Source organism: Aythya fuligula, chromosome 20, assembly GCF_009819795.1.
Source record: "Aythya fuligula isolate bAytFul2 chromosome 20, bAytFul2.pri, whole genome shotgun sequence".
In the NCBI taxonomy this organism is placed as follows: domain Eukaryota; kingdom Metazoa; phylum Chordata; class Aves; order Anseriformes; family Anatidae; genus Aythya; species Aythya fuligula.
In genome coordinates, this window is record NC_045578.1 from 6139705 (window position 1) to 6162423 (window position 22719).

The 22719-nt window shown below is 42.0% G+C and overlaps 1 protein-coding gene across 2 annotated transcripts; it reads left to right on the forward strand.

Moving 5' to 3' along the window:
• The first annotated feature begins 665 nt into the window (after positions 1–665).
• Positions 666–22319, forward strand: YWHAE (tyrosine 3-monooxygenase/tryptophan 5-monooxygenase activation protein epsilon). Of its 2 annotated transcripts, XM_032201036.1 has the most exons (7): positions 666–851; positions 11090–11289; positions 15829–15935; positions 16274–16480; positions 17262–17398; positions 19808–19854; positions 21399–22319. In XM_032201036.1, the coding sequence occupies exons 1-6, from the start codon at positions 788–790 to the stop codon at positions 19813–19815; spliced, it is 723 nt and encodes a 240-aa protein (XP_032056927.1). In that variant the 5' UTR covers positions 666–787; the 3' UTR covers positions 19816–19854; positions 21399–22319. The 2 variants fall into 2 exon arrangements, with proteins under 2 accessions (XP_032056927.1, XP_032056926.1); XM_032201035.1 differs by lacking the exon at positions 19808–19854 and having other exon boundaries at positions 667–851.
• Positions 22320–22719: the final 400 nt, after the last annotated feature.

Below are 22719 nucleotides of genomic sequence, written 5' to 3' on the forward strand. Positions count from 1 at the left end.
AGGCGCTATCTCAATTATTTAAGCCTATGTTCCAAATATTTCCGCAAGACACCGTGAGGAACTTCTGAAACATTCAGCATTCTTCTAACCTCTTTAAACGGTGAGATTATCGTGCCTTGCCCCAGATAAATACCTCGGGGGTGATACTTCGCTTGAGAACACCCCCTGGAGAGGCTGCAGAAACCGGCTAGGTCAGACATTCTCTATCTCACTCATTTCTAGACACATTGCTAAGTCAAAAGCAATACCCAGCGCTTTCTACAAAAAGGGAGAGATTAATTCCAGAGGCGTTGTCAGCGTTGGAGGGCCTCAGGACGGCGCTGCCTGAGGGAAACGCCGCCGCCTCCCTCACCCTCAGCCTGCAGCGCGGGCTCGGCTCCCGGCCCTCCCTCCCGGGCGGCACAACCCCGACTCCAGCCGCGGCCTCGGCTGCCCGCAGTGCCCCCAGCGGCCCCACCCCGCTCCCCGCCGCTTTCCCTTGCACAACGGCGCCCTCTCGACCGCCTTCCCGAGGCCGCCGCTCGGGAGCGGCCGACCCCGGCCTCGAACCCGCGATCCTCGGGTCTCCAACCCCTCCGCCCGCCTCCCGCCTGTTGCCAAGGTGCCGCCGTTGCCATGGGGAGGCGGAGGGCGCATGCGCGCCCTTGCGGAAGTGCCCGGATGCAGCGGGGGGAGGGGCCGCCGCCATATTTCCCGGAGAGCAGCGAGCTGGTAGCTGCTGAGCCCCCCGGCCCCATCGGCTTCCATCCGCCCCGGACACTCCCCGACGCCACTCCGCCTGCAGGCTATGGACGATCGGGAGGATCTCGTCTATCAGGCCAAGTTGGCCGAGCAGGCTGAGCGCTACGATGGTGAGCGCCGGCGGAGGAATACAAAAAAAAAAGCCCTGCGAGGCCGAGGGGGAGAAGGGAGGGAGGGAGCGGCCACAAAATGGCGGCTGGGCGGGGGAGGGGGGGGCAGGGGCGGAGGGGGGGCACGGACAAAATGGCGCCTGGCACCCCCCTGAGGGGGCTGAGGGAGCCGGGGGCTGAGGGGCCTGAAGGAGCGGGAGGCTCGGGCCTGGGCGGGGCCGCTTCGGAGAAAAGGGGGGGGGGGGGGAGGCGGCGGCGGAACCGGGAATAAAATGGCGGCCGCGAAGGGCGAGTCCCGGGGGGAAGGGGGAGCCGCCCCCGCCTCATGGAGAGGGGGGGGACACACAAAGAGACCCCGCCGCTTCTGCTCGGGTGCCTCGGGGCGGTGCTCGCGGCTCCGGGCCTCGCTTCTCTTCAGCCGGGCTGCGGGGCTGAGGGCGGCTCGCCGCAGACAACGCCCTCTCCGGGAGGTGGGTGCCCGGCTCGCTCGGCCCCTCGGGGGGGAGATGGTGGGGAGAGGCCGGCTCGGTCCCAAGGGAGCGGGGCTGCCGCTTTTCTTTCTCTTCTTTTGCTTTCCGGTGGAGATCCCGCTGCCCCTGGCAAAGCCAGAGAGAGAGAGACCGAGCTCTCCCCCTGGAGCCATCTAGTACTACGTGATCCTTCATTGCCTAAAGGAAACGCGTACGCTTTCATTATGCGCAAGATGCTATTACATTTCATTTTCTTTTTTCCAGTATTATGTTTTTTTTTTGTTTGTTTTTTCCCTCTTTCCCCGATAAAGTTTGTGCTCTGCCCTTGATCAGTACCGATCTGGGGAGCAGTGGTGGTGGGAGGGAGCTGGCAACCCTGGAATGGTGTCGGCTGCCCCAGAAATGTCCGCCTTGCGACTGTCTATTTAAACATGTTTCTATTGCCTATAATAGGCAGGGCCTTTAATTTTCTCAATGATGTTAATTTTCTGGGACTGTTACTTCTGCCTTAAGACTTGTGTTTATGCGTTTGAAGTGAAATAAATACCTGTCTACACTTTAAAGAAAAAAAAAAATCTAAATGAATACAGCCATGTTTCATTTAGAGGTAGGGAGATGTTCCAAATACTTTAATCACAATTTTCATAGCACAGGAAGGTAATTTGGTGAGAACTAGGTTTTGTTCTCAGAGCTGCTGCTTAGAAAACTTTTGATAGTGTTTCAGAGCATCTGAGAAATACGTGTTTTGGTGAGGAAAATAAAATCTACAACAACAAAAAAAGGTCCAAATAAGACTGTCTTTTGTAATTGTTCTTACAGGGCAAAGGGGGTGGAAGTAAGAATTCCAGTAAATGAAAGGCATCAAATGGCTTCCTCATAGTAAGGAAAAAAATGTCCCCCTGAACAGTCCTTGGGGTGTGACTTAACTGGCTGGGAGGGATGGGCATGTGATTCAGTATTTCACAGTAGGTATGCAGCATCTATTGGTAAAAACTGGGGTGTGTGTTTTTTCAGTATTTTGCTGCCAACCCCAAAGAGCATGCGATGGGAAGACACGTTTTTCTCCCTCCTGCCGTTCCTAAAAAAGATGCCCCTTCTCCCCATAATCCCACCATTTTCCTGGAGTTGGGCTTTTTGTGTGTAGGGAGGAAAGGGCTCTCCACCTGGTATTAATGAGTCAGTGCAACTACGAGTGTTGGCTTTGGTTTGAATGGAAACCCAAAGTAAGATGCTTGGCCAACATCCTGGAGGATTCATTCATCTTCAGGATCTTTTGAGGCATAACTGCCTGTCTTTCTGGTACTTTCCTGGATCGGTGGTAAATCAGTTCTTTGGAAAGTAATCAGACCCTACACCATTGTAGAGATCTGAAATGCAAAACCATTCAGCTTCCTGTCAAGAAAAAAAAAAGGTTGATAGTTTGCCTTTGTGCAGCTTTTCTTTCTATCAGTGGGCTTTCTATTCCAACCCAATCATGTATGTTTGCAGAACAAGCTGGCTAGATCAGAATCTAGAAGACTTCTCATGCTGTATTGCTTCTGAACCATAATGAGGCCGTTGCTAAGGAGGGAGCACCTGGAGTTGTGTTGAAATCAATACTGTGGTTTTTAGACTTCCAAAATTTTTTGGAATCAAGTTGGGTAAACAAATTTAAGGTGTTCCCTCCAATTCTGCTAGCTGTTCTGCAAGCATTTTTACTTCTTACATCTCTGGCCTGGAAAAAATGGTGTTGTAGGTGCTGTTCCTGCATCTAATTCCGTATCCTGGTTCAGCTGGAACAATAAAGAGTTTTTAGCGTATTTTGTTTTTGTTTATATGAAATACTGCATTTCTGCTGAGATTGCTTCTCAATCAGTTCTGTTCACGTTTGGCAGTATGCTGAAAGTGTAAGTTATTTTAAAGAGCAAAATTAAGAATATATGATCATAAGGTCACAGTACCTAGTTTGCACATACAAAAGATGTGATGGTAAGTACTGTCTACTATAAATATGCTGGAATAGAAAATTTGTTTTATAACATCAACATGAATGTGAAATCGTTTTTTTGTTTAATATTAAGATAACGTTAAGTTCTGCCCCATCTTTCTCATGAGAGTGGTGTGTGGTATGTTTTTTCTTCTGTATGATCAGAATAGGCATGGTTTGTGACAGTTAAAGCAGTGCTGATTGTAGGCACCTAACTAGTTTTTTGTTTTTTGTTTTTTTTAAGTTACATGACCCATTTAAAGAACTGTATCAAGTCTTGCAGCTTGTGCCTGTAAATTGCTGAAAACCCAGTCCTGTTTCTATATGGTCCTTAGTATGTTGGCCTGGATTAAGGGGACAACTTTCTAGGTACTTCTGCAGTGTAAATAACACTTAAGCCCTGATCTCTGGAGATATTAAGAGATTTGGGTGTCTGACTATCTTTACAGATCTGCTTAGGCATGTCATGACAAATAACAAAATGCCAGGAAGCTTAGTTACATTATAGGAAGCTTTGTGACAAATCTCTCTGTGAAAAATCTCACTTATCTGCTGTTCCTTCAAAGACTATTACTAATAGCATAATATATAACTGTCTTTTGGGGAAAACAATTGGAATAGACAAGTTCACAAACACAATTTTACCTTACTAATGTTTCTCTTTATGTCAAGAGAATGTATGCATCTGCGTTTTTGTAGACTTCTGAATGTCAAAACGTAATTCTTCATTGTGGAAGCTAGGTAGTATCTTTCCTTTAATCAGATGAGAAACCTACATGCTATGACACAAGGTAGACTCCAAGTGGATAGTTTGCTATCAGTTTTGTGTTACAGAGCTTGAGGTATATAACTTGAAATTTACATAAGGTATAGCAGGTGAGATGAGCAGGGTTTCTTCCTTTCTGAAAGCAGATATAGGTCAGGTTACAGTTGGGAAGAAAATACTTGAAATCTCCCCAGATTCCCCGTACAGCAAGTTAACAGGTGACTCCTGTGTTTCTATAAACTGTCAGGGTAATGTGTCTTTACTCTGAAGACAATAAGGGGTGCAGCAATTGACTGAATCCAGGACTTGAACATGTTCTAGAAGCTGTCTTACAGTAACAGAACTTGAAGTTAGAGCTTAATTAAGAATCAGTCACTAATCTGTATCACAAATAATAATTTATTAATTACAGTTTGCAGATGTCCTCTTTCAAGTAAATAATGTAAATGCATTTAAGGGGTGTCGTTCCCCTGCTGCCCCCAACAGTTGTGTGAAAGGGCTCTTGTAATTTCCTTCTAGAATCTCCTTGAGTTCCCAGAGCAACCAGAGGATTCAAACTTCTAAGCTTGGTTGGTTTGGTGCTCTGCAAGGAGTCCAGCAACTGAGTTGGTGTCCTTTAATTTATTCAGGTACTTGCATTAGGGTACTATTTATTAGCAGGTCTCAATCAAACAAATACGTGATGAGACTCAATCATTTGGAAGTAGCTATAGGAAAATCAAACTTTTTTTATTAGTAACCCCTTTCATTTAGGAGGATGTAACTTCACAGCTTGCAGATATAGCGGTGACTTGTTGCAAGAAATAACTTCTGTTGGTCTGTAGGATTTACTGTGTGGAAAATACCACTGTTGCTTGGATAATTTGGCCTTAATCCATCTGGTTCTCCAAGTGCATAGAAGTACTGGTATGCTCTGTAGAACTGTATATTGCAGAGTCATGCAGTCAAACGTTGGAATTGTCTTGGCTGCACCCCCAGTTATAAACCTCATCAGGCTGTACTGCTGTTCCCTGTATGCTTTCTCTACAAAACTATAGTTTAAAGCACTGCGTGGGGTGGATTTTCTTTGGTATTTTCTCCCTTCTGCCTGCTTGGTTGTCTTGACATGTGGGGATATGGTTGTTAGGTTCTTTTTATGCTCGTTTATATAAAACTTGCACATTGACACAGGTGTAGCATGTTCTAGGTAGGGAACTTAAGATAAGATTACCAATTTTTATTACCGGCAGTTAAAAGGGTGCAGCTAGTCAGGGTGCTTCAAGCATATGAAGACATCTGAAGAAGAATCACGAAAGCTCTGTAGTGTGTAAAGGGAAACGCTGTGTTTATTCTTTTAGAAACTAAAGCAGTAGTGTTGTGAAGTGGGGTGAGCTAATCTGACAACTCCCTGTTGAAAGGGGGATGTCCGCTCTTTAGAGCCAGTGCAGGTCTCTAAAATAGAAGCAAATGTCTTTCTTCTTTTCCCCTGAGTAGCTTTCTGAGATGGTGACCTGAATCAGATAGTTGAGAGGTCATAGAAGTGCTGAGCTGGCACGAGAACATTGATAGGGATAGAAGGGAAAGGCACCTCCCTGTCCCCACGAGCTCCTCAACTAGTTTAGTCATCTCTTAAATATTAGTTGCAAAATGCAGGGTTTCTGAAGAGAACAGAAGAACCTCATGTTGGGAATGTAATAGCTTTGTCTTCAGAACAAGAGTTCTTAATGGATAGAAAGATGAGCTCTACTATTTCTTGGCTCGCATTTAGACCTAATCACTGCAGTGAATAGAGTGGTGTCCAGTGATAGCAGCTGAAGGCTGTACTTCTAGGGAGAATGTAATCTCTGGGTGTCAGTCTTTGTGGTTACACAGCACTTGATGAAGAAAACGCACTTGCCGTTATTTTTCCATCTCTCTTTAGTCTTTGTCTTCATTGCTACTAGCAATTTGCTCTTACTGCTAAGTTAGTACTTGCTGTTTGCTTCCTTTTTTTGGATCACTTACGAATGTGAGCATACTTCCCAGCACAGATCACTGTGTGATGCCACCAGTGATCTTCTCCTCCTTTGAACACTGAGCCTGCGTTGATGCCCTGTTCCTGTCTTTCAGCCAAGCATTAATTCATAGGAGGACTCCTCTTATCCCATGGCAGTTGAGTTCCTTAAAGAACCTTGGTGAGGGACCTTGCCAAATGCCTTTCTGTATCAATCGTGTGTTCGTTGTCTATATGCTTGACTTACTCAAAAGCATCACAGTAGAATTGAGGCATCACATGCATTTGCAAAAAGCTTTACTCTTCAGTATAGCTTTTATGCATATACCCACTCATATATATTTTTTTTAATCCTCTTGGATCCTGGTTAGGGTTAGATTAATGGACCTGTAGTTCCCCTTGACTGTCTGCTGGAACACCTTTTAAAATCCTTCTGATTGTTTGTGCTGCTAAAGTCTTGAGAGGATATGCACAAGAGTTTAGGATAAGGTATTTCATTTTGGATCCTTGATACTGATGCTTTCTTGATTCTGTGACCAGTACTTGTACTCAGCCTGAGTACTGGTTACGGTGAACACAGATGTGGGAAGACTTTTTTTTTTTCTGCCATGTCCTTAACATCCCTAGATCACCCCGGAGCATTTGCAGCTTTTTGCTCCTGATGTGCTGAAGTAGATATTGAACAGCAGCTTAAGAGCTTGAAGATCTTGGCCTGCTTTATTCCCTCTAGACAAGAAAGGATTAAACTTAAAACACGACTTCAGTTTTCTGAAGTGCTCTGCTGCTACTCTCAGCGTGGTGGTATTTAATAAGGCTACCTTCTGGGTTTTCCCAAGGTTCTTTTTGATTTGAGCCTCCAGTGTGGTGACCATCAAGTCATCTTCATTCTACCTCTACAGAACAAGTTCTTTTCCTGTTCTTATTTTAACAAGCTTTCTCTCTCTATCTGGTTCCTCTTTCAGAAACCAAGCATACCACAAGCGAATTTTCTAGCTCTTGTTTTCCTTTGGTAACGTTGAATCAATGTGTGCTGTGGCAAGGGCTGCTTTTCAGTGTGGTTGAAACAGATCCTGTGTAGTGTTGAAAATTAGGGGGGGCAAGTCATAGGCTATTTGGTTGTTTCATAAAAAAAATAATCCATCGAACACTGTAGCATTGTGCTTATTGGGAGACTTAGGCAACATATTGTGCCATAACTAGACATTCTGAGTACTGTAGCTTTGCCCCAGTGGTGTTTATTCCTTAGCTTTTCTGTGCCAAGCAGTTCCTGTTGCAATTCTTATTACTTAGACTTGCATTTTCAGTCTGAGTAGTATAAACTGATTAAACTGTCAGGTTGATGTACAGTCCTTTGGCACGATCTGCTGTCTCTTAACTTTGCAGCCTGTATTGGGAAGGCTTGTAACATTCCCACAAAATTTGCAGTACATCAGCACTACTCCCGTATTTCCTTACCCAGGGACTCCTGTGTTGCTTGGATTTCTAGAGTTTGAGAAGCAGCAAATGCTTTCTGTTTCTCATCTTTATCTGGGATGAAGTGTTCATTATTTTTGATCTGTAAGTTTCCTCCTCACCTGTGCCCTTTGGGCAAATTCTATGGATTGGTGCCTAATAGGTAGTTATTAATCACGTTTCTCGACACTTCTAAACTTACCCCCACATTACTTTTTTAGTTTAATTTTGTGGCTTTGTCATTTGGTATAGGTCCAGTAGCATTCAAAAAAAGGATTTTTTTTTTTTTTGTATAAGCTTCATCTCCTTCCATAGGATTATAGTGTTGGGTTTCTATTGTTATTTTACCCCCATCACGCTTTCAAAGAACTGCTTTTTTAGACCAATTCCATTGACCTACTGTATTTTTTTTTGTAGAAGTGGATGCCTTTGGTAGTTAGAACTTTAACTGGCTATTCCTTTTCCTGTGTATTCAATCCTTTTAAGGTGAAAAAACTATCATATTTCAGAGACTTACAGTTCAGGGACTTAGAGTTCGATTGTAGTTTCTGGGTGTGTCAGATTGTGTATCTCTAGGACCATAATCTCTCTAGAATCTTTGATATTTAGAAACGTCAACAAATTAGCCGCATACCATCCTGTTCAAAGTCTTTGTAGGTAACAGTAGTGGTGACCACTGTCCAAACCTTTTGTGCTTTACAAGCTATGCCTCTGTCCCTATGCATGTGTTCCTCCCATGTGAGAGGAGCCACCCATTTTAACTGTAGTGTTGGACATAGGAACAAATAACTGGTAATGCCCGTGCTGCTTCTGAATAGGCCATTACACTGTGGGCAGTTGTTCTGAGTCTCAGCTGAATGCTTTTTCCCTAAGAATATACAGTCTGTTTTACCTGGTCAGGCCAAATGTCTACTCATTAATGCTCCTTAAAACACCTAACAGCAAATGTCTGGAGAAGGATATGAATCTGGGGCGAGCATGTAGTTCTCCCAAATATTCTCCTATCCTTTCTCAATTTATGCTTTGGGGACTTCCTGCTCCGGTGGTGGCATCATCTGACAGCACCCTAACACATGGTGACACAGTCAACTCAAAGACTGGAACTTACCCACTTTAACTACAGTCTGTCTTTTTATGAATTAGTAGCATAAAACTACTCTTCGTATAATGCAGTGTAAGCGTTTCTGGATTGTGCATGCAGTGAGTTGTCACTACTGCAGTAATCCTTAACTGAAAGGTAATTTCAGACTTTCTCTGTCACTGTCTCCCACCTTTTCATCTCTGTGTAGAATCTTGCCTTTTTTTTTTTTTTTACCTCTCTACTTGTTATGGTTTTCTGATCCTGGAAACTTACCTTACATGTTTCTCACCTTCGTGTTTCTGGAGTAATTTTACTGATACCACACTGTCACTTAGAGTTGTATCATCTCAATATTGCTGTGTCTGTCTGACTAACGTATGGTGTTCGTGCTATGTCAGACCCCAGAGGTCTTCAGGCTGATGGTGGGTGTCTGGGAATGAGCATCGTAGGTGAACAGTACGACATCACTACCTCCTTATTCTCCAGTTTGTGTTTTCCTATGGGATCTCTCTTGAACACATGAACTAGCCGATGGTTGAAGAGAGGGCTGTGCATTCACAGCTACAGGTTAATTTCTCAATTACTTCTCATATCTGAGGACAGTTAAACATTAAGCGTAAAGTCAAGCCATACAGCTCTTGCTGGAGCTTGGCAAAGAGATCCAAGTAGGAGAGAGTGCAAGTCTTAATGCCTGTTCATCTTTCCTCACAAGAATGAGTGCTGTGGTAGGCAAATTATCTCAGATGTACCTGTTGTTTAAGGAACTTAAATATGAAATGACTTACATTTTTTTTTTTTTTAAAGTCAAATCAATATTCTTTGAACAGACAGAAGCATCATCCTTTAGGAAGTAAGTCATAGTGCTTGTATTATTTAAGTTGAATATTGTAACTGTATCATATGCCTTTAAATTAGCTAGTTTAAGTTACAAGATCACATGCTTAAGTTTAATATTAAATATAGGTACATAGTGTTTTAGGATGGCTTTTGAAGTCTTCAGCAAAAACAGTTGACCATTTTGAAACAGCAGGGTGTTTGTAAATACTATCAAAGCCTCTGGGCATTTTTTTTGTTACTTTGTGAGCTGGACTAGCAAAATACGCTGGGTGAAGTAGGGATGTTTTCTTCTGAAGAGAATAGAGCCACTGTAAAATTGTCCTGCACATGTGGAGACCTGCTTGAGACTGATAACATTGTTCCTGCCAAGGAAAAAATGAGCCGATAGTTCCCGTTACTGAAAGAGCTCATGCCTGCTAAGACTGAATTTTAACACCTGAGGGGGAAAAATGACAGTTAGGTGTTACTTGCTTCCTGTGGCTTCTGCTGCCTCGATACAACATAAAGTAAAATGATGGGGGAGGGATGGTGAAAGTACAAATTAAATAGGGCACAGAAAGGTGAAGGGTCATAGTATGGGAGGTGTAGCCTAGTCACGTCACCATGGTCTTGGCAGAAGGTAAATTTGTGACTCTGGAGCTCCTCAACCTGCCAGGTAGCTGGGAAACCATTGTCCTGTTGAGCAGCTGGGCTGGTTGGGTCCTAGTTTCATTAATGTTCCTTGTACCTGGGATTCTCATCTGCTCTAGCAGCTGGGAGGCAAATAATGAATGACCTGATGCACTTCCTGGTGGGACAAAACTTACAGTTCCTGGATGTCATAAACCGAGAGCCCAGTATATATGTAACAATTCAGCTTTATTTTTCTAATGTCATAGACAATCATAATGTGATTAGGTAGTGAAAGGATTAAAGCCTTCCTTAAGTAGTTCAGGCTTTTGCTTCCACTTGAATATAGGAAAGCTATATTTAGTAATAACTTTTTTCACCTCAGCTTTAGAAGTCTTTTTTTTTTTTAACAGTTTAGGCTATAAATATGAATTTTGTGTTACTTTTTCAGTGGAAATAGCTGCTTGGCACGGGTAGATATGGTTGCTCTGGTTATCCTCAGGATGTCTCCTTTGTCACTTTTCCAAGCAGCTAATTTTTCTTTTGGTGGTTTCCTCTTGGAACTTTGACTTGCTTCCCTAATCTATTCAAATCTGGATCTTATTTTTTTGGTTAATTACTGTAATGTAGTGTATTCCAGCTGACAAATCAGTGGAGCGTTCTGTAATTCTTCATTTTATCCCTATTGTGCAGAAAGCCAGCTTACATTTACTCATGCTTTTCTCACAATTCAGTGTCTTTTCAGGAGCACTGTGAAGAACACATGTTCCTGTAGGATTGTACTGATAACCATTATCCACTGTAAAAAATGAGTGCTTACTGCTAAATCTGTTTTGTCTCTCTTAAGCTGTCTTTAAAGAATGTTTTGGGTACTCTTGTCAAATGCATTTAAAAGAGTACCAGGTAATTCCTTTGTGCGTGTGCTCATGGATTTGTTTGGACCACTCTAGTATAAAAGTGAGGAGTAACTGCATGAAAGGAGGAGGGAGCCTGTTTTGATAAGTTATCATTAATGTGCAACTTCTGTTGAGTGGTTTGAAAGATGCTTTAGCTGTGAGAATAATTGCCTGACCTTTTCTTCCTAGAAATGGTTGAATCAATGAAGAAAGTGGCTGGAATGGATGTGGAGTTGACAGTGGAAGAGAGAAACCTGCTTTCTGTTGCATATAAAAACGTGATTGGAGCCAGAAGAGCTTCCTGGAGAATAATCAGCAGCATTGAACAGAAAGAAGAAAACAAAGGTGGAGAAGATAAATTAAAAATGATTCGGGAATATCGGCAAATGGTAAGATGTAGTTGACGGTATGGCGTAATGCCATTTAGTTAAGAAGGGCTGCATCCTGAGTTTGTTACCCTTAAGATAAAACACTCCTGTGTTCCCAGGGATGGGGGATGTTAAGATGTTACAGTCGTCTCAACTGTGAAGTTTGCATGTGTAATAACCTCTAGGGCCTTGCTATTTTTTTTCCTCTTCAGAGAGGGGAAAAACTGATGCAGATAACTTCATGGTGAGTCTAGTCAGTCTGTGCAGCTTTACCTAAAATGGAGAACTTGGAACAAGCTTTGACTTTCATCAGGAAGGGCTAATGAAACCATCAGCTATTAGAACAGTGAACTGTTTCCCTCCCGCCCCGCCTCCTGGTTTAATGTGGAGCAGGCATTCTCCCATACTATTTAAATCCCACACATTTCTGCAGAGACTTCACATTCATTATTCGAGGACAAGTGCCTCCATGGTTCAGATCTTCACTTCCAGAGAAACTGTGGAGTCTGTCTTTTAACCTCCTGGCACTGATTTGTACACTACCAATGGAAATGATGTTCCTTTTTTCAGGAATGGCTCTGGACTACTTTCTCTTGACTCATAGCATTTCTCTTGCTCCATGGAATTGTTCAAGTTGTAAGTTTCTATTTTTATGCTGGCGTGCTGCTGGGATGAGGCTCTGCCAGTTACATACAGTCCTAAATACCATTTCTTGATGGGTGTCTAAAATCTTTCTTACGGAGCCTATAAATTAAGACAGTGAATACCTATCTAACGATTGCTTAAATTTGTCTTAGACAATATGCTTCAGGTTTCTGCTTAATATTTTGTGGGCAGTTGCTATCTCCTGCCAGAGATCCTTTAATAATGGAAAGGCTTTCCATTGTTTTTGAAAGGATTGTTTAAAAAAAGGCATTGTTCTGCATCTCTCCTTGTAAAGAGAGCAAGTACTGTGCAGAACAGAATGGTGAGCAAGAAATGTGTGTGTATAGTCCTCAAAAGAGGATATATTGAGAGAGAAATATACAGCCACATGGAATGCAGGGCTGTGCCAGCAGTGTTGTCATCCTTTAAATCCTTACAGGGAATAGCCATCGCTGTTGTACAGAGTGCCTGCAGGCTTTAGGTGGAAGAATGCCGTGGAGTACACAGCAGTGTATTTCCATACTGGAAAAAGACAAGATGTGTCTGCTCAGCTCTAGTCTGGGCTTTCCAAGAGGCTTATGTGTTACAGCTGGAGCTGGAGACTGTGTCCTGCTTGTAGTTGCTGAAAGACTCGCTTTAAGTTAGTGGATGATGATGCTTGCTGCTGCTGAGATGAAAGCTGCAGCAGAGGTGCCCTGCTGTCATACTCAGTGCTTCTGGGTGAATGGGTAAGGTCTGGTGCAGACTCAGTCATGGTTATTTTGCTTGACCCCCATGCCAACAAATATCCCTTATTGTATTTTTCAGCCTTAAGAACAGTGTTAGTGGGAGATCCTTCCCAGGCTTGAAAGACTCTGGAGGGGGGAAAAAAAAAAAAGGGGGGGGGGAGACATGGGAGACAACACACGAGTTATCTTGGCCTGTTAGTCCCTAGATTCAAGCAAACTCCAAACACTGGAAATTACTGTCCAGTATGACTTGGGGCAGAACTCAAGGGCTGATAGTGGTGTCAGAGCAGGACCTGGCTGGTTTTGTCTGAGGCATACATCAGGCAACACTGAGGGACGATAGCAGCCTCTCTATTCTTTACTTTGTCTGCTTAAGAGAAATGTAGCAGAACCAGTACAGAGTTATGGGAAAAACTGCTGCTGATGTGATTCCTGCTGTTTGGGTCCTGTGGCCATGTGGATGCACAAACATGGAGCCTCTGGCTTTCTACTCTGACCACATCTCTGTGGATGAGAACATGGAGGCTTGCTTTCTCTGTCCTTGAGAGGATGAAGCAATGTGTCTGCACATCATGCAGTTCAGATCCTTGCAGTAAGACCAAATCCCTTCCCTAATAGCATAGGACAAGCATTCACCTCCCTCTTATGGTCTGTACTTGTGGTGTACTGACAGTGTGCTTCATAGTGCTCTGACTTACAGCCTGGGTTGTATTTTGGGGCAGCTGCAGGGCTTTCTCCTTCCCCCTCTTCGAAGAAAGATGAGGCTGGAAGTTGACATGTGGGTGGTCGTTTTATTTCTCACGGGAGTGGGGAGGAAGGTAGCTCACAGGCTTTAGCAACTGCTGCCTGCTGTTCTGCTTTCCTGTTGCATCCCAGCTGTGAAGTGCAGCTATTCTGTGGGCTAAACTGTAAAACAGGTCAAAAAACTAGTACAGGCCACGATTTTCCTGGTTGGTTCTAATAAGTTTTCCTATTTAGGTCATCAGGTGGTTTAGAAGCTTCTCTACCTGTAGAGCTAAGAACACAGTCTGGAATCTGCTTAAGCCAGCACAACCACTAAAATACAGGGGCAGGGTGGATTGTGGGGGGCCACTGCACTCATCAGGATGAGCCATCTCTCTTTGCTAGTCAGAGCCTGCAGTTCCATGTGTCCTATTTTGAGCTAAAATGGTAATAGGCCCTAAAACTTCCTGTTCTGCGTGCTCCCAAAAGGCACGTGTGAGCTCTTGGGCTGTCTTGCTGTGCAGAGCTCAGTTACTCTCTGTCAAGAGAAGATCCCTTTAAATCTTTTTTTTTTTTTAAAGAGCTATTAAGATGGTGGTGGTGGGGGGCAGTTGTGTATTTTTTTTAATTAGCTCAATTTATATTAAATCTTTTAAGTTAAGCATGGTCAGGACATACAAATTGCCCTGGTCAGTAGTTGCTTTCTGGTAACTTGTGTGACTGGTCCTGTAAGCACAGCTGAAAAAGGTCTGTCTGAGATGAAATGGAAGTTTGTACATGTCTGGTTTAACAAAAGAAGATTAGAAACTGATTTAATTCTTTGCAGTTGTGCTGAAGATCTCTCTGCAAAAGAAGTCATTGAGAAAGAGGATCAAGAGGAAAGAAGTTTGCAGGAACTGACTGCTGGCAAAGGTTTTATAGCTTTTGTAGCCCAAGAATATATGAAGTAGATTCTTCTCAAGTGACCATATTTCAGCAACTTCCCTAAGCATTTGTCACATAACTAAGTATAGCATCTAACTCTTCCTCTGAATGCTCTAGGGCATTCTGTCATTGTTTGCATATGAAATTTGCTGTATATTAATCTACCTAAAGGAACTTCTCCAGATCTGTTAAGTAATTTTCACAAATTGATATATGCCAGTTTAATTTATTTTAGATCTAGTTTTAACAGTTTTGAGGCCAGATGTGGTTACAAACCACAATAGTTTCGAAGCTATATGGTGATAAGATACTGCATGAAAAGAAAAATGCTATATGAAAGAAAACTGCATGAGTGGGGGGGATAGGAAGGGATAGCAGGCTGACTGGGGCTGCTCTTGTGATCTGAGACATGCAGCTACTGGTACTGCTTGCTGTAGCTGATGTCAATGCCTTGCCTTGAGAACCTCAACTTTGTAGGCTGTAACAATAGCTTGAGCCAGAGTTGTCTTCAGCCGTATTTGAAAGTTAATGCCAAATCAGGAGAGCAGCAACAGGTTGCTACCTGCACTTACCCAACCCCAACCCCTCCTGCTGTGGATGATGTGGGATGCTTGGATCAAGTCTGGTTTTGGCAATGTAGATGTCAAAAAAGAGCTTTCAGCTTTTTTCAAAGGTGCTTAGTTTCTTTGTTTTCAGGTATAAAACTTCCTATGGTAGAACCTAATCTTGTAGACCTTGCTTTTTTATTCCAAAGCAGGAAGAAAAAGTGATGTGACCATTTTTTCAGTTTTGGCTATTAAAATCCAGTAACTGACTTTAAATAAGACTTAATACATTGGTTTTCTTTGACCACTGACCTCACCGTTAGTGTTGATGGTTTCTGCTGTTTTCTTTGTAATGAACTGCTATGCTCTGCTTTTTTATTGTCTGCTTCTGAAGTTTTTATTTTTTTCTGGAGTTTTTCCTCTTGTATCTGACCTTTTTTTTTTGTCTGTGACACATCTGTTGTGTTCCAATATAACGTGATTTTTGTCTTAGGGCTTTTCTGCTAGTACTTGGCTTCCCAAGTAGCCAGTGGAAACCTGTTCTGAATGTGTAATGTAACTGGGGGTGAAATGGAGTTCAGCTGACCTGTCTTAACTACCTTCAAATTGTTCCCTTCACCATTGCCACTTTCAGGGCCTTCCAGGATCAAAAACACGAGGCATTAGGAGTTATGCAAGTCATGCAGTAAGCAGTTACATGCTGAGACAGACATAATACAACTGTCTAGCAAGATGTTTCCCAGGGAATTTATAATCCCGTTATTCGGTTACGCGTTTCATCATACATCAGTCCTTGCATCTCCTGTCTGCCAGCTAATTACCCAGTACTGTTTCGCTTAATGTACCTGTGGACAGCTGAATCTTTGTCCTGTTTTTTGTCTTCCCCCTCCTTGGGTATTTATGATGCCACCTGTTTGATATCAAATATTTTTGAAACAGGCCTTCAATCTTCTGTGCTAACCTTGCTGCTTCTTTGTGCTTTTTTTTTTTTTAAGGTTGAGACTGAACTGAAGTTAATCTGTTGTGACATTCTGGATGTACTGGACAAACACCTCATTCCAGCAGCTAACACTGGCGAGTCCAAGGTTTTCTATTACAAAATGTGAGTGTTGCCTTGGGAGGTGAACTTCTTGTTGCATCTGGACTAGATAACAGGAGTAAAGTAGTGATGCATGGTGTTAGTGTTTTTTTTTTTTTTTTTTTCAGCCTAGAACAACCAATACTATAATATCCTGTACTAACGCAACAAAGGAAAAATCAAACCTTCTGCTTGATGGTTTAAAATGTGCTCAGGTCATAAGGCCCTGTTGCCTGGGCAGTAATTCAGGAGTAGTAGTCCTGTGCGTGAATGTATAAAATCATTTGTAGAACTAAGCAGTTTAGTGGCTGGTGTGGAAATAAGGACTAATAACTTACTGTTTGTTCTATTCCTGTTTTCAGGAAGGGGGACTACCATAGGTATCTGGCTGAGTTTGCCACAGGAAATGACAGGAAGGAGGCTGCAGAGAATAGCTTGGTGGCTTACAAGGCTGCTAGTGATATTGCAATGACAGAACTCCCGCCAACACATCCTATCCGCTTAGGACTTGCCCTCAACTTCTCTGTATTCTACTATGAAATTCTTAATTCTCCTGATCGTGCCTGCAGGTAGGTAGTGACTGGGGAGATGGGGGAAACTTATGTGAACACCAAACAAGCCAAAAGTGGTTGCTAGTTTGAGAAGGACTTTAACACAACAACAAAAAAAAAAGTGCTGGCTTTTCTCCTGCTCTGTTTGAGGTTACATCATTGGAAAGGCTTTGAACTTTTGCATCCTTTTGAATCCAGATGCATTTGTTTACCTGGGAGTAGGTTTATGTATGAGAAGCAGCAATAACCTTGGACCAATGAACCAGTGGCAGCTTGACAACTTGCCTTGTTAACTCTATGCTTACCCTTACTGTGTAGAAAGTGTGAGGTAATTTAGCTTGCCTCTCTTGGTGCTGGCTGTTACACACGATAAGAGGTGTCATGGTCAGAGGAATTAGTGGTATAGATAAGCTTTTGTAATTCTACAAGTCTTTCATAATTTAGCTTGTATGAGCATAAAAGTGAGGAGTGAAGCAAATACTTCCTTCTATTCCTGTCACTGCAGGTTATGTAACTTTTTAAAGTTTTTAGCAGATGTTGATCAGTTCTATTGTAAGATGTAGAAATATTTAATAAACCCCAAATTCTTGAGTAAATGGATGCTGTTCTTAGGCACATAAAGTAGTTGATATTTTTTTTGGAAGAATGGAGGTGTTTATCTAAACATCTGAACACCCTTAAATAATACTTAAAGAGGCTGTGGTGTCTACATGAAGATAGATGTTCAGAGACACAGGCTTAATGTGTAGGCTTCAGAATTCTTTCCCAATACATATTAAGTCTGACTTTGTGCTTATAGGTTGGCGAAAGCAGCTTTTGATGATGCTATTGCAGAACTGGATACGCTGAGTGAAGAAAGCTATAAGGACTCTACACTTATCATGCAGTTGTTACGTGATAATCTGACACTATGGACTTCAGACATGCAGGGTGATGGTAAGTAAATGCCACTCGAAGGTGCTGCTGTCCCATGAGCTCTGCTCAGAAAACAAAACAGATGTGTAGATTTAGATGGGTTTGGTGTTTTGCTGCTGTCATCCTTAAGAATTGACCTTTCTGAACTTCTGTCCTTCCTTAACATGGGATAAATTGGGGTGACAGCAAGTTCTACTGAGAAGTTTTTCAGCTTCATACTTGAAGGAAGGAGATGCAACTAGTATCGTTCTAAACATCAGTGATTATTTTAAAGCAGTGACTTCACTTAACTATCTGTCTCTTGTGGCTTGTCATGTTCATCTTACAGTTGTCATTTCAGCCAGATACCAGGTTCCAGTGCAGGAGGAAGTATTGCAAAGAATCTAGTTCCCTTTTCAGGTCACTTAATGTTTCTATTGGCTTTTCAGTACGAGATTATTCACTGCCATCATGACAATCCCTTCACCTTTTAGCAGTCCCTGTATCTTTTATGAAGAATTGAGTATGAAGATGAGGAGGGATTTTGTAACTCTTTGTTACAGGACAAAAGAATGAATGCTTAGGAAAGTCTAAATTTGCTACTTGATGTTTGGAAAGCTCTCTTTCTTTAACTACTCCCAACTGGTGCTAGGTTGTGACTCTGGAAATAGGTTATTGCCAGAGCAAAGAACAAATATATCCTCTGGCAGTATCTGAGGGTGGGGCAGTGATTGCTTCTCCTTACTAACATCCGATAGTTACTCACATAAAAAGTGTTTCTGATGTTCTGAATGGACTTTATTTCCTCTTACGCTTAACTTTCTACGTGAAAATTTTAAACTTATGTTTTTGGAATTTATGCCTTGTTTTGCTTATTAGTGATGAAATGTTCTTTATCTAGAAAGATTAAACTTGTATTTGCTTCTGCAAAAATTAGGTTCTGGATAGACCAGTAGAAAAAGCTAGATTTCTGTACTTCAGATTTAGAAGAAAATCTGTCCTGTTAGAGTATTAACAGAGTTCTAAAACAATATTCCAACTTAAGATAAGTTTTAAGTAGCAACTTAGAGTAAAAAAATTGTGTGGCAGTAGCTAGGTAGTTTTACTTTGGAGTACTCTACTGGCATAGTGTCTGAAAGCAATGGTGGAATCTCATTAACTTCTTACCACCTGCTGCCACGTAGTCACTAAGGGATGATGGTTTCTTTTAAGCATTGCTCACTTCAAGCTCTTGGATTGGCTGCAGACATGTACCATGAGAATTAGTGCTGCAATTCGAGTTTTTACCCCTATTTCTTTGGGCTTTAGACAGAATTGGGGGGAAGAAAATTGTACATGTGCTGGGTCTGGGTTTGTGGGGTAGCCTACATCTTAGTGCAGCCTTTTGCAAGGGACCCTGTGTTGTCGTAAAGGTGCAAGATTACCTAATGGTACAGAATCACATGTATATATTGCCCAGGTGGATCTGTAGAGCAGTGTCTCTAAGCATTTCAGGTATTAAATGCCTTCCATGCAGTGGCTAGGGGAAAAAATGTATCCCCAGTGCATATAATTAAAACATGACCTTTTTTTTTTTTTAATGGAGCTAAATATCGCAGTGTTCTTTGGGAACAAACAGCAAGGTGGCTATTTCAGTGAGGTAATGAGGCTGGATTGCTAATGCAAGGCAGTAGCATTAGAACTACCTTTCTAGTAGCATTAGAACTACCTAAAGCTACCTTTATTTACACATGACCTGACTAACATCTCATCTCATTTCACAGATGTTAACAAGGTCAGTTACAGAGGCTTTTTAAACTTATTTATTGAGCAATCCAGATTCAAATTTCTTATTTCCTCATTAGCTCAAGTCTAGAGTGACTACTTTTGTCCTTCCTGAAGTAGTTCAGAATATCTTAGTTACTGTTTATGGTGCATGCCAGCAGGATGAGGACTACAAACTGAAAATACTGCAGAACTGCTTGAACTACTTGCAGTTCTTCAGTCTTCAGGTTCCCAAAGAACACAGTATCTGTGTAGTGTGTACAGCCAGGGGTGCAAAGCTGAATTTTCTTTTCCTTGTAACATCATGATAGATACATTCATTGTGTGTGTTGGAAAGTGTTGCTTCCAGAACTCTATTTTCAAACTGGGTTAGAGCCTTTGAAGATAAGTAAAAGTTAATTGTGGCATTCACAAGGATGGTCATTGTTACCAGTTTCCTGAGGGGATGGGGAAGACTTTTAAAGAGGCTAGTTCCTTTTTCATTAAGCTCTTGCCTAATGCTTTATTTCAGTTGTGTAGATTGTGGTGAGTGTCTCTGAAATTGGGTAGTGTTACTCAGCTGCTACACTTTTCCATCCCATGTACTGTATCTTTTAACCATGTCATAGACGAGCTGTTTAGTTTACTTCACGCTTGTAATGTCGTCTTCATATGATTCCTATTTTCCCCTTCTTTCCTGCTGTATAGATTCCTAAAGGAAAGTCCAACTGTTCATTTCCTAAAAACTCTACTTTGTAAGTCCTCGTCATGGCTCAATGAACTTTTCAACGTCAGTTTTCTTCTGATCACTAATCATGCTTGCCTCTGTCACTACTTTGCTGCTGTTAAATTGCTTGTATTTTTGACTCCATTCCAGGGCTAAGCGATGTTCTGCCAATTTGTGACCTGTTACCCAGGTCCCATACGCATAACCGAGATCCAAAGTAACTTACATGTTTGGGAATTGAGCGCGTACCTGGATGGATATTAAGATTATTTGGGCATGAAAAGTACTCTCACTGTCGCCTGTTACAGGAATATTTGCTTAAGTGCATTGGCTAGAGCATGCTCAGATCTAATAATCTTCCTCGGTTAGGGCCTCTGAGTTCTTCTTTTAAATTACATGTTTCATAATTCTAAATGGAAATTTTGTTTTTGAATGTTCATGTATCTTGTTCCTAGGCCACCTCGTCAAAACTCTACCTTGCATTGTACCTGGTGGTAATTCTGAATCTGGACATGCTCTGAGCAGGCATTCTGATTATGTGCTGAAGTCATTGGTTTCATTTGATTGGATTTTATTGCAAATGAACTTTTTTGAATGGACAGTTTGTTTATTGCCCTTAAGACAGTACCATGTCACATTGCTAAAGATAACTGTGAGGAGAACATTTTTTTTTATCAGTTTCTTGTCAATTAGCTTAATCCTGCATGTGTTATGGCACCAGCTGAAGTATGTTAAAGTTCTCCCTGTTGTAGTAGAAACGGGCAAAGGCCTGTGCAGGAGGCATTGCATTGCATGCACCTCGCCCAGGGGCAATTATGAAGTAAAACTGAACACCTACAAGTTGTTACGCGGACAGACCTCATTTCATTGCATGGTGCAGCCTGGTTGAATAGGTCCAAACAGGCTGTTTCTCAAGAGGCGTGTATCCCATAAGTCACTCTTTGAATAACCACAAGCCTAGGTTTTATTGTTGTGTTGGACTTGGAAGTAGGGAAGTTTATTCATGCTTCTCGCGGTAACTTAATAGATGCCATCAGTGAAACTCTGTAATGTTGGCTGCAGTCAGTTGTGGTTGTTGAGACTAGGCGGACTCAAGAAAAAATGTTTAATTTCTTAGACCTCTTTAGTCTCATTTCTGTCATTAGTGGGTAGATGGCCTTAGTGATCTGTGGAGTAGCCATGAGGTTACTGGGAAGGTATGCTGTGATTTAAGGACGTTGATCTACAGCCATTTGGACGATTTGTCTTGGCTGTTCATTTCTTGATCAACAGGGCTGATGACATATGCAGACTTCCTCAAACGATGGTTTATTGTTTGTCCTTACAACAGTCCATGTTTTAATAGCCTGTGCTACAGTTGTTCCGTATGAAATGTGATGAGTTGATTACAAGGCTTAATTTCCATGGAAACGCTTCACTCCAGAACTGGCTGTTACGAGCGTGTGTGTCATTTATGCAAGCGTGTGAGTGTGTGTAATTGCATGAACCTATTAATCTTAAATGCTTGTTGAGCCATTCTGCAGTCTCGTTTTCAGACGCTAACTTCTTCCCTACTTTTAAACACTTTTATAGGTGAAGAACAGAATAAAGAAGCGCTGCAGGATGTGGAAGATGAAAACCAGTGAGACACAAAGGCCAACAAGAGAACCCATCTCTGACCACCCTTCCCCTTCCCCACAAAAACCCTCAGTGTCACTCTGAGAACCACCAAATCTGACTTTTACATTGGGTCTCAGAATTTAGGTTCCTGCCCTGTTGGGTTTCTTTATTTTTATTTTTTTTACACAGTTTAAAAGTTCTTAAAGGCAAGAGTGAATTTCTGTGGATTTTACTGGTGCCAGCTTTTAGGTTCTTTAAGACACTAACAGGACTGCGTAAAGGCTCTTTCAGCATTACTGTATTGTCTCCTGCCAGATGTGGTGATACTGCCATTAGAAGTGGATGTTGACACCTGAAGGCTGTTAGACTTGTAGGGGAGAGATTCGTTATCACAAGGTAGCATGCATGTGGTGGCATTTTTCTTTTTTATAACTGTTTAAACTGAATTTTATACCAATGTTTAAACTTAATTGGATGTTTAGCTTGAAGTTACAGGTTGCATTGGGACATATATTGTAGTGGGTTTACTTGTAATAAAAAAAAAATTCCAAACTGCTGAAATGTTGCTGAAAAACATGGTGCTGGTAACAGTTCAACAATCCGTGGCTGCTCATTCTTGCCTATTCTTTACTTTTCCTCAAAGCAGGTTAGCATTGAAGGTGGCATTGATAAGCCTGCATGCGTGTTCAATATTTTTTTCTTTCTCCCTCCCCCTTCCCCTTCTCCCTTCGCTCGCTCAACCTCTTTTGTTCAGTATGTGTAACTTGAAGCTAATTTGTACTACTGGATATCTGACTGGAGCCACAGATACAGAATCTGTATTGTTCTTACTGAAACACAGCATGGAATTAACATTAAACTTAAATAAAACAAACCTAAATTAAAAATGCCAAATATTACTATGACTTTCTTTTTATATTACTTCAGCAAGAATAATTTTCCTCTGTTGCTTGTAATAGGAACACTTGGAGGGGGAAGAGAGAGAGGGAGAGAGAGAAGAGTAGCTGCCCTGCTTTTCTTACATGAGATAAAGTAAGATCCCAGTCTTACAGGTGAGACCAGCTTCTTAGAAGACAGCCTGCTTTGCAGCAGGAGTCAGCAGCTCTTCACACCACTTACTCAATTTTTGCTGCCTGAATGCACAAGGAGTCATGTGCCCATCTCCCTTGCCCCCTACAGGACTCCTTTTCCAGTCTGGTTAAGTGGATGCGGAGAAGGAAAACATTTTGACTTAAAGTCTGCTCCACTTAGCTGATGTCCTAGAATTCCTTTCTAGGAATACCATCTGTGTAGC

Coding starts and splice junctions, on each gene's coding strand:
- YWHAE (XM_032201035.1), top strand. CDS start 788: ATGGACGATCGGGAGGATCTCGTCTATCAGGCCAAGTTGGCCGAGCAG. Junction 11,290..15,828: donor TTCGGGAATATCGGCAAATG/GTAAGATGTAGT, acceptor TTTTTTTTTAAG/GTTGAGACTGAACTGAAGTT. Junction 15,936..16,273: donor AAGGTTTTCTATTACAAAAT/GTGAGTGTTGCC, acceptor TCCTGTTTTCAG/GAAGGGGGACTACCATAGGT.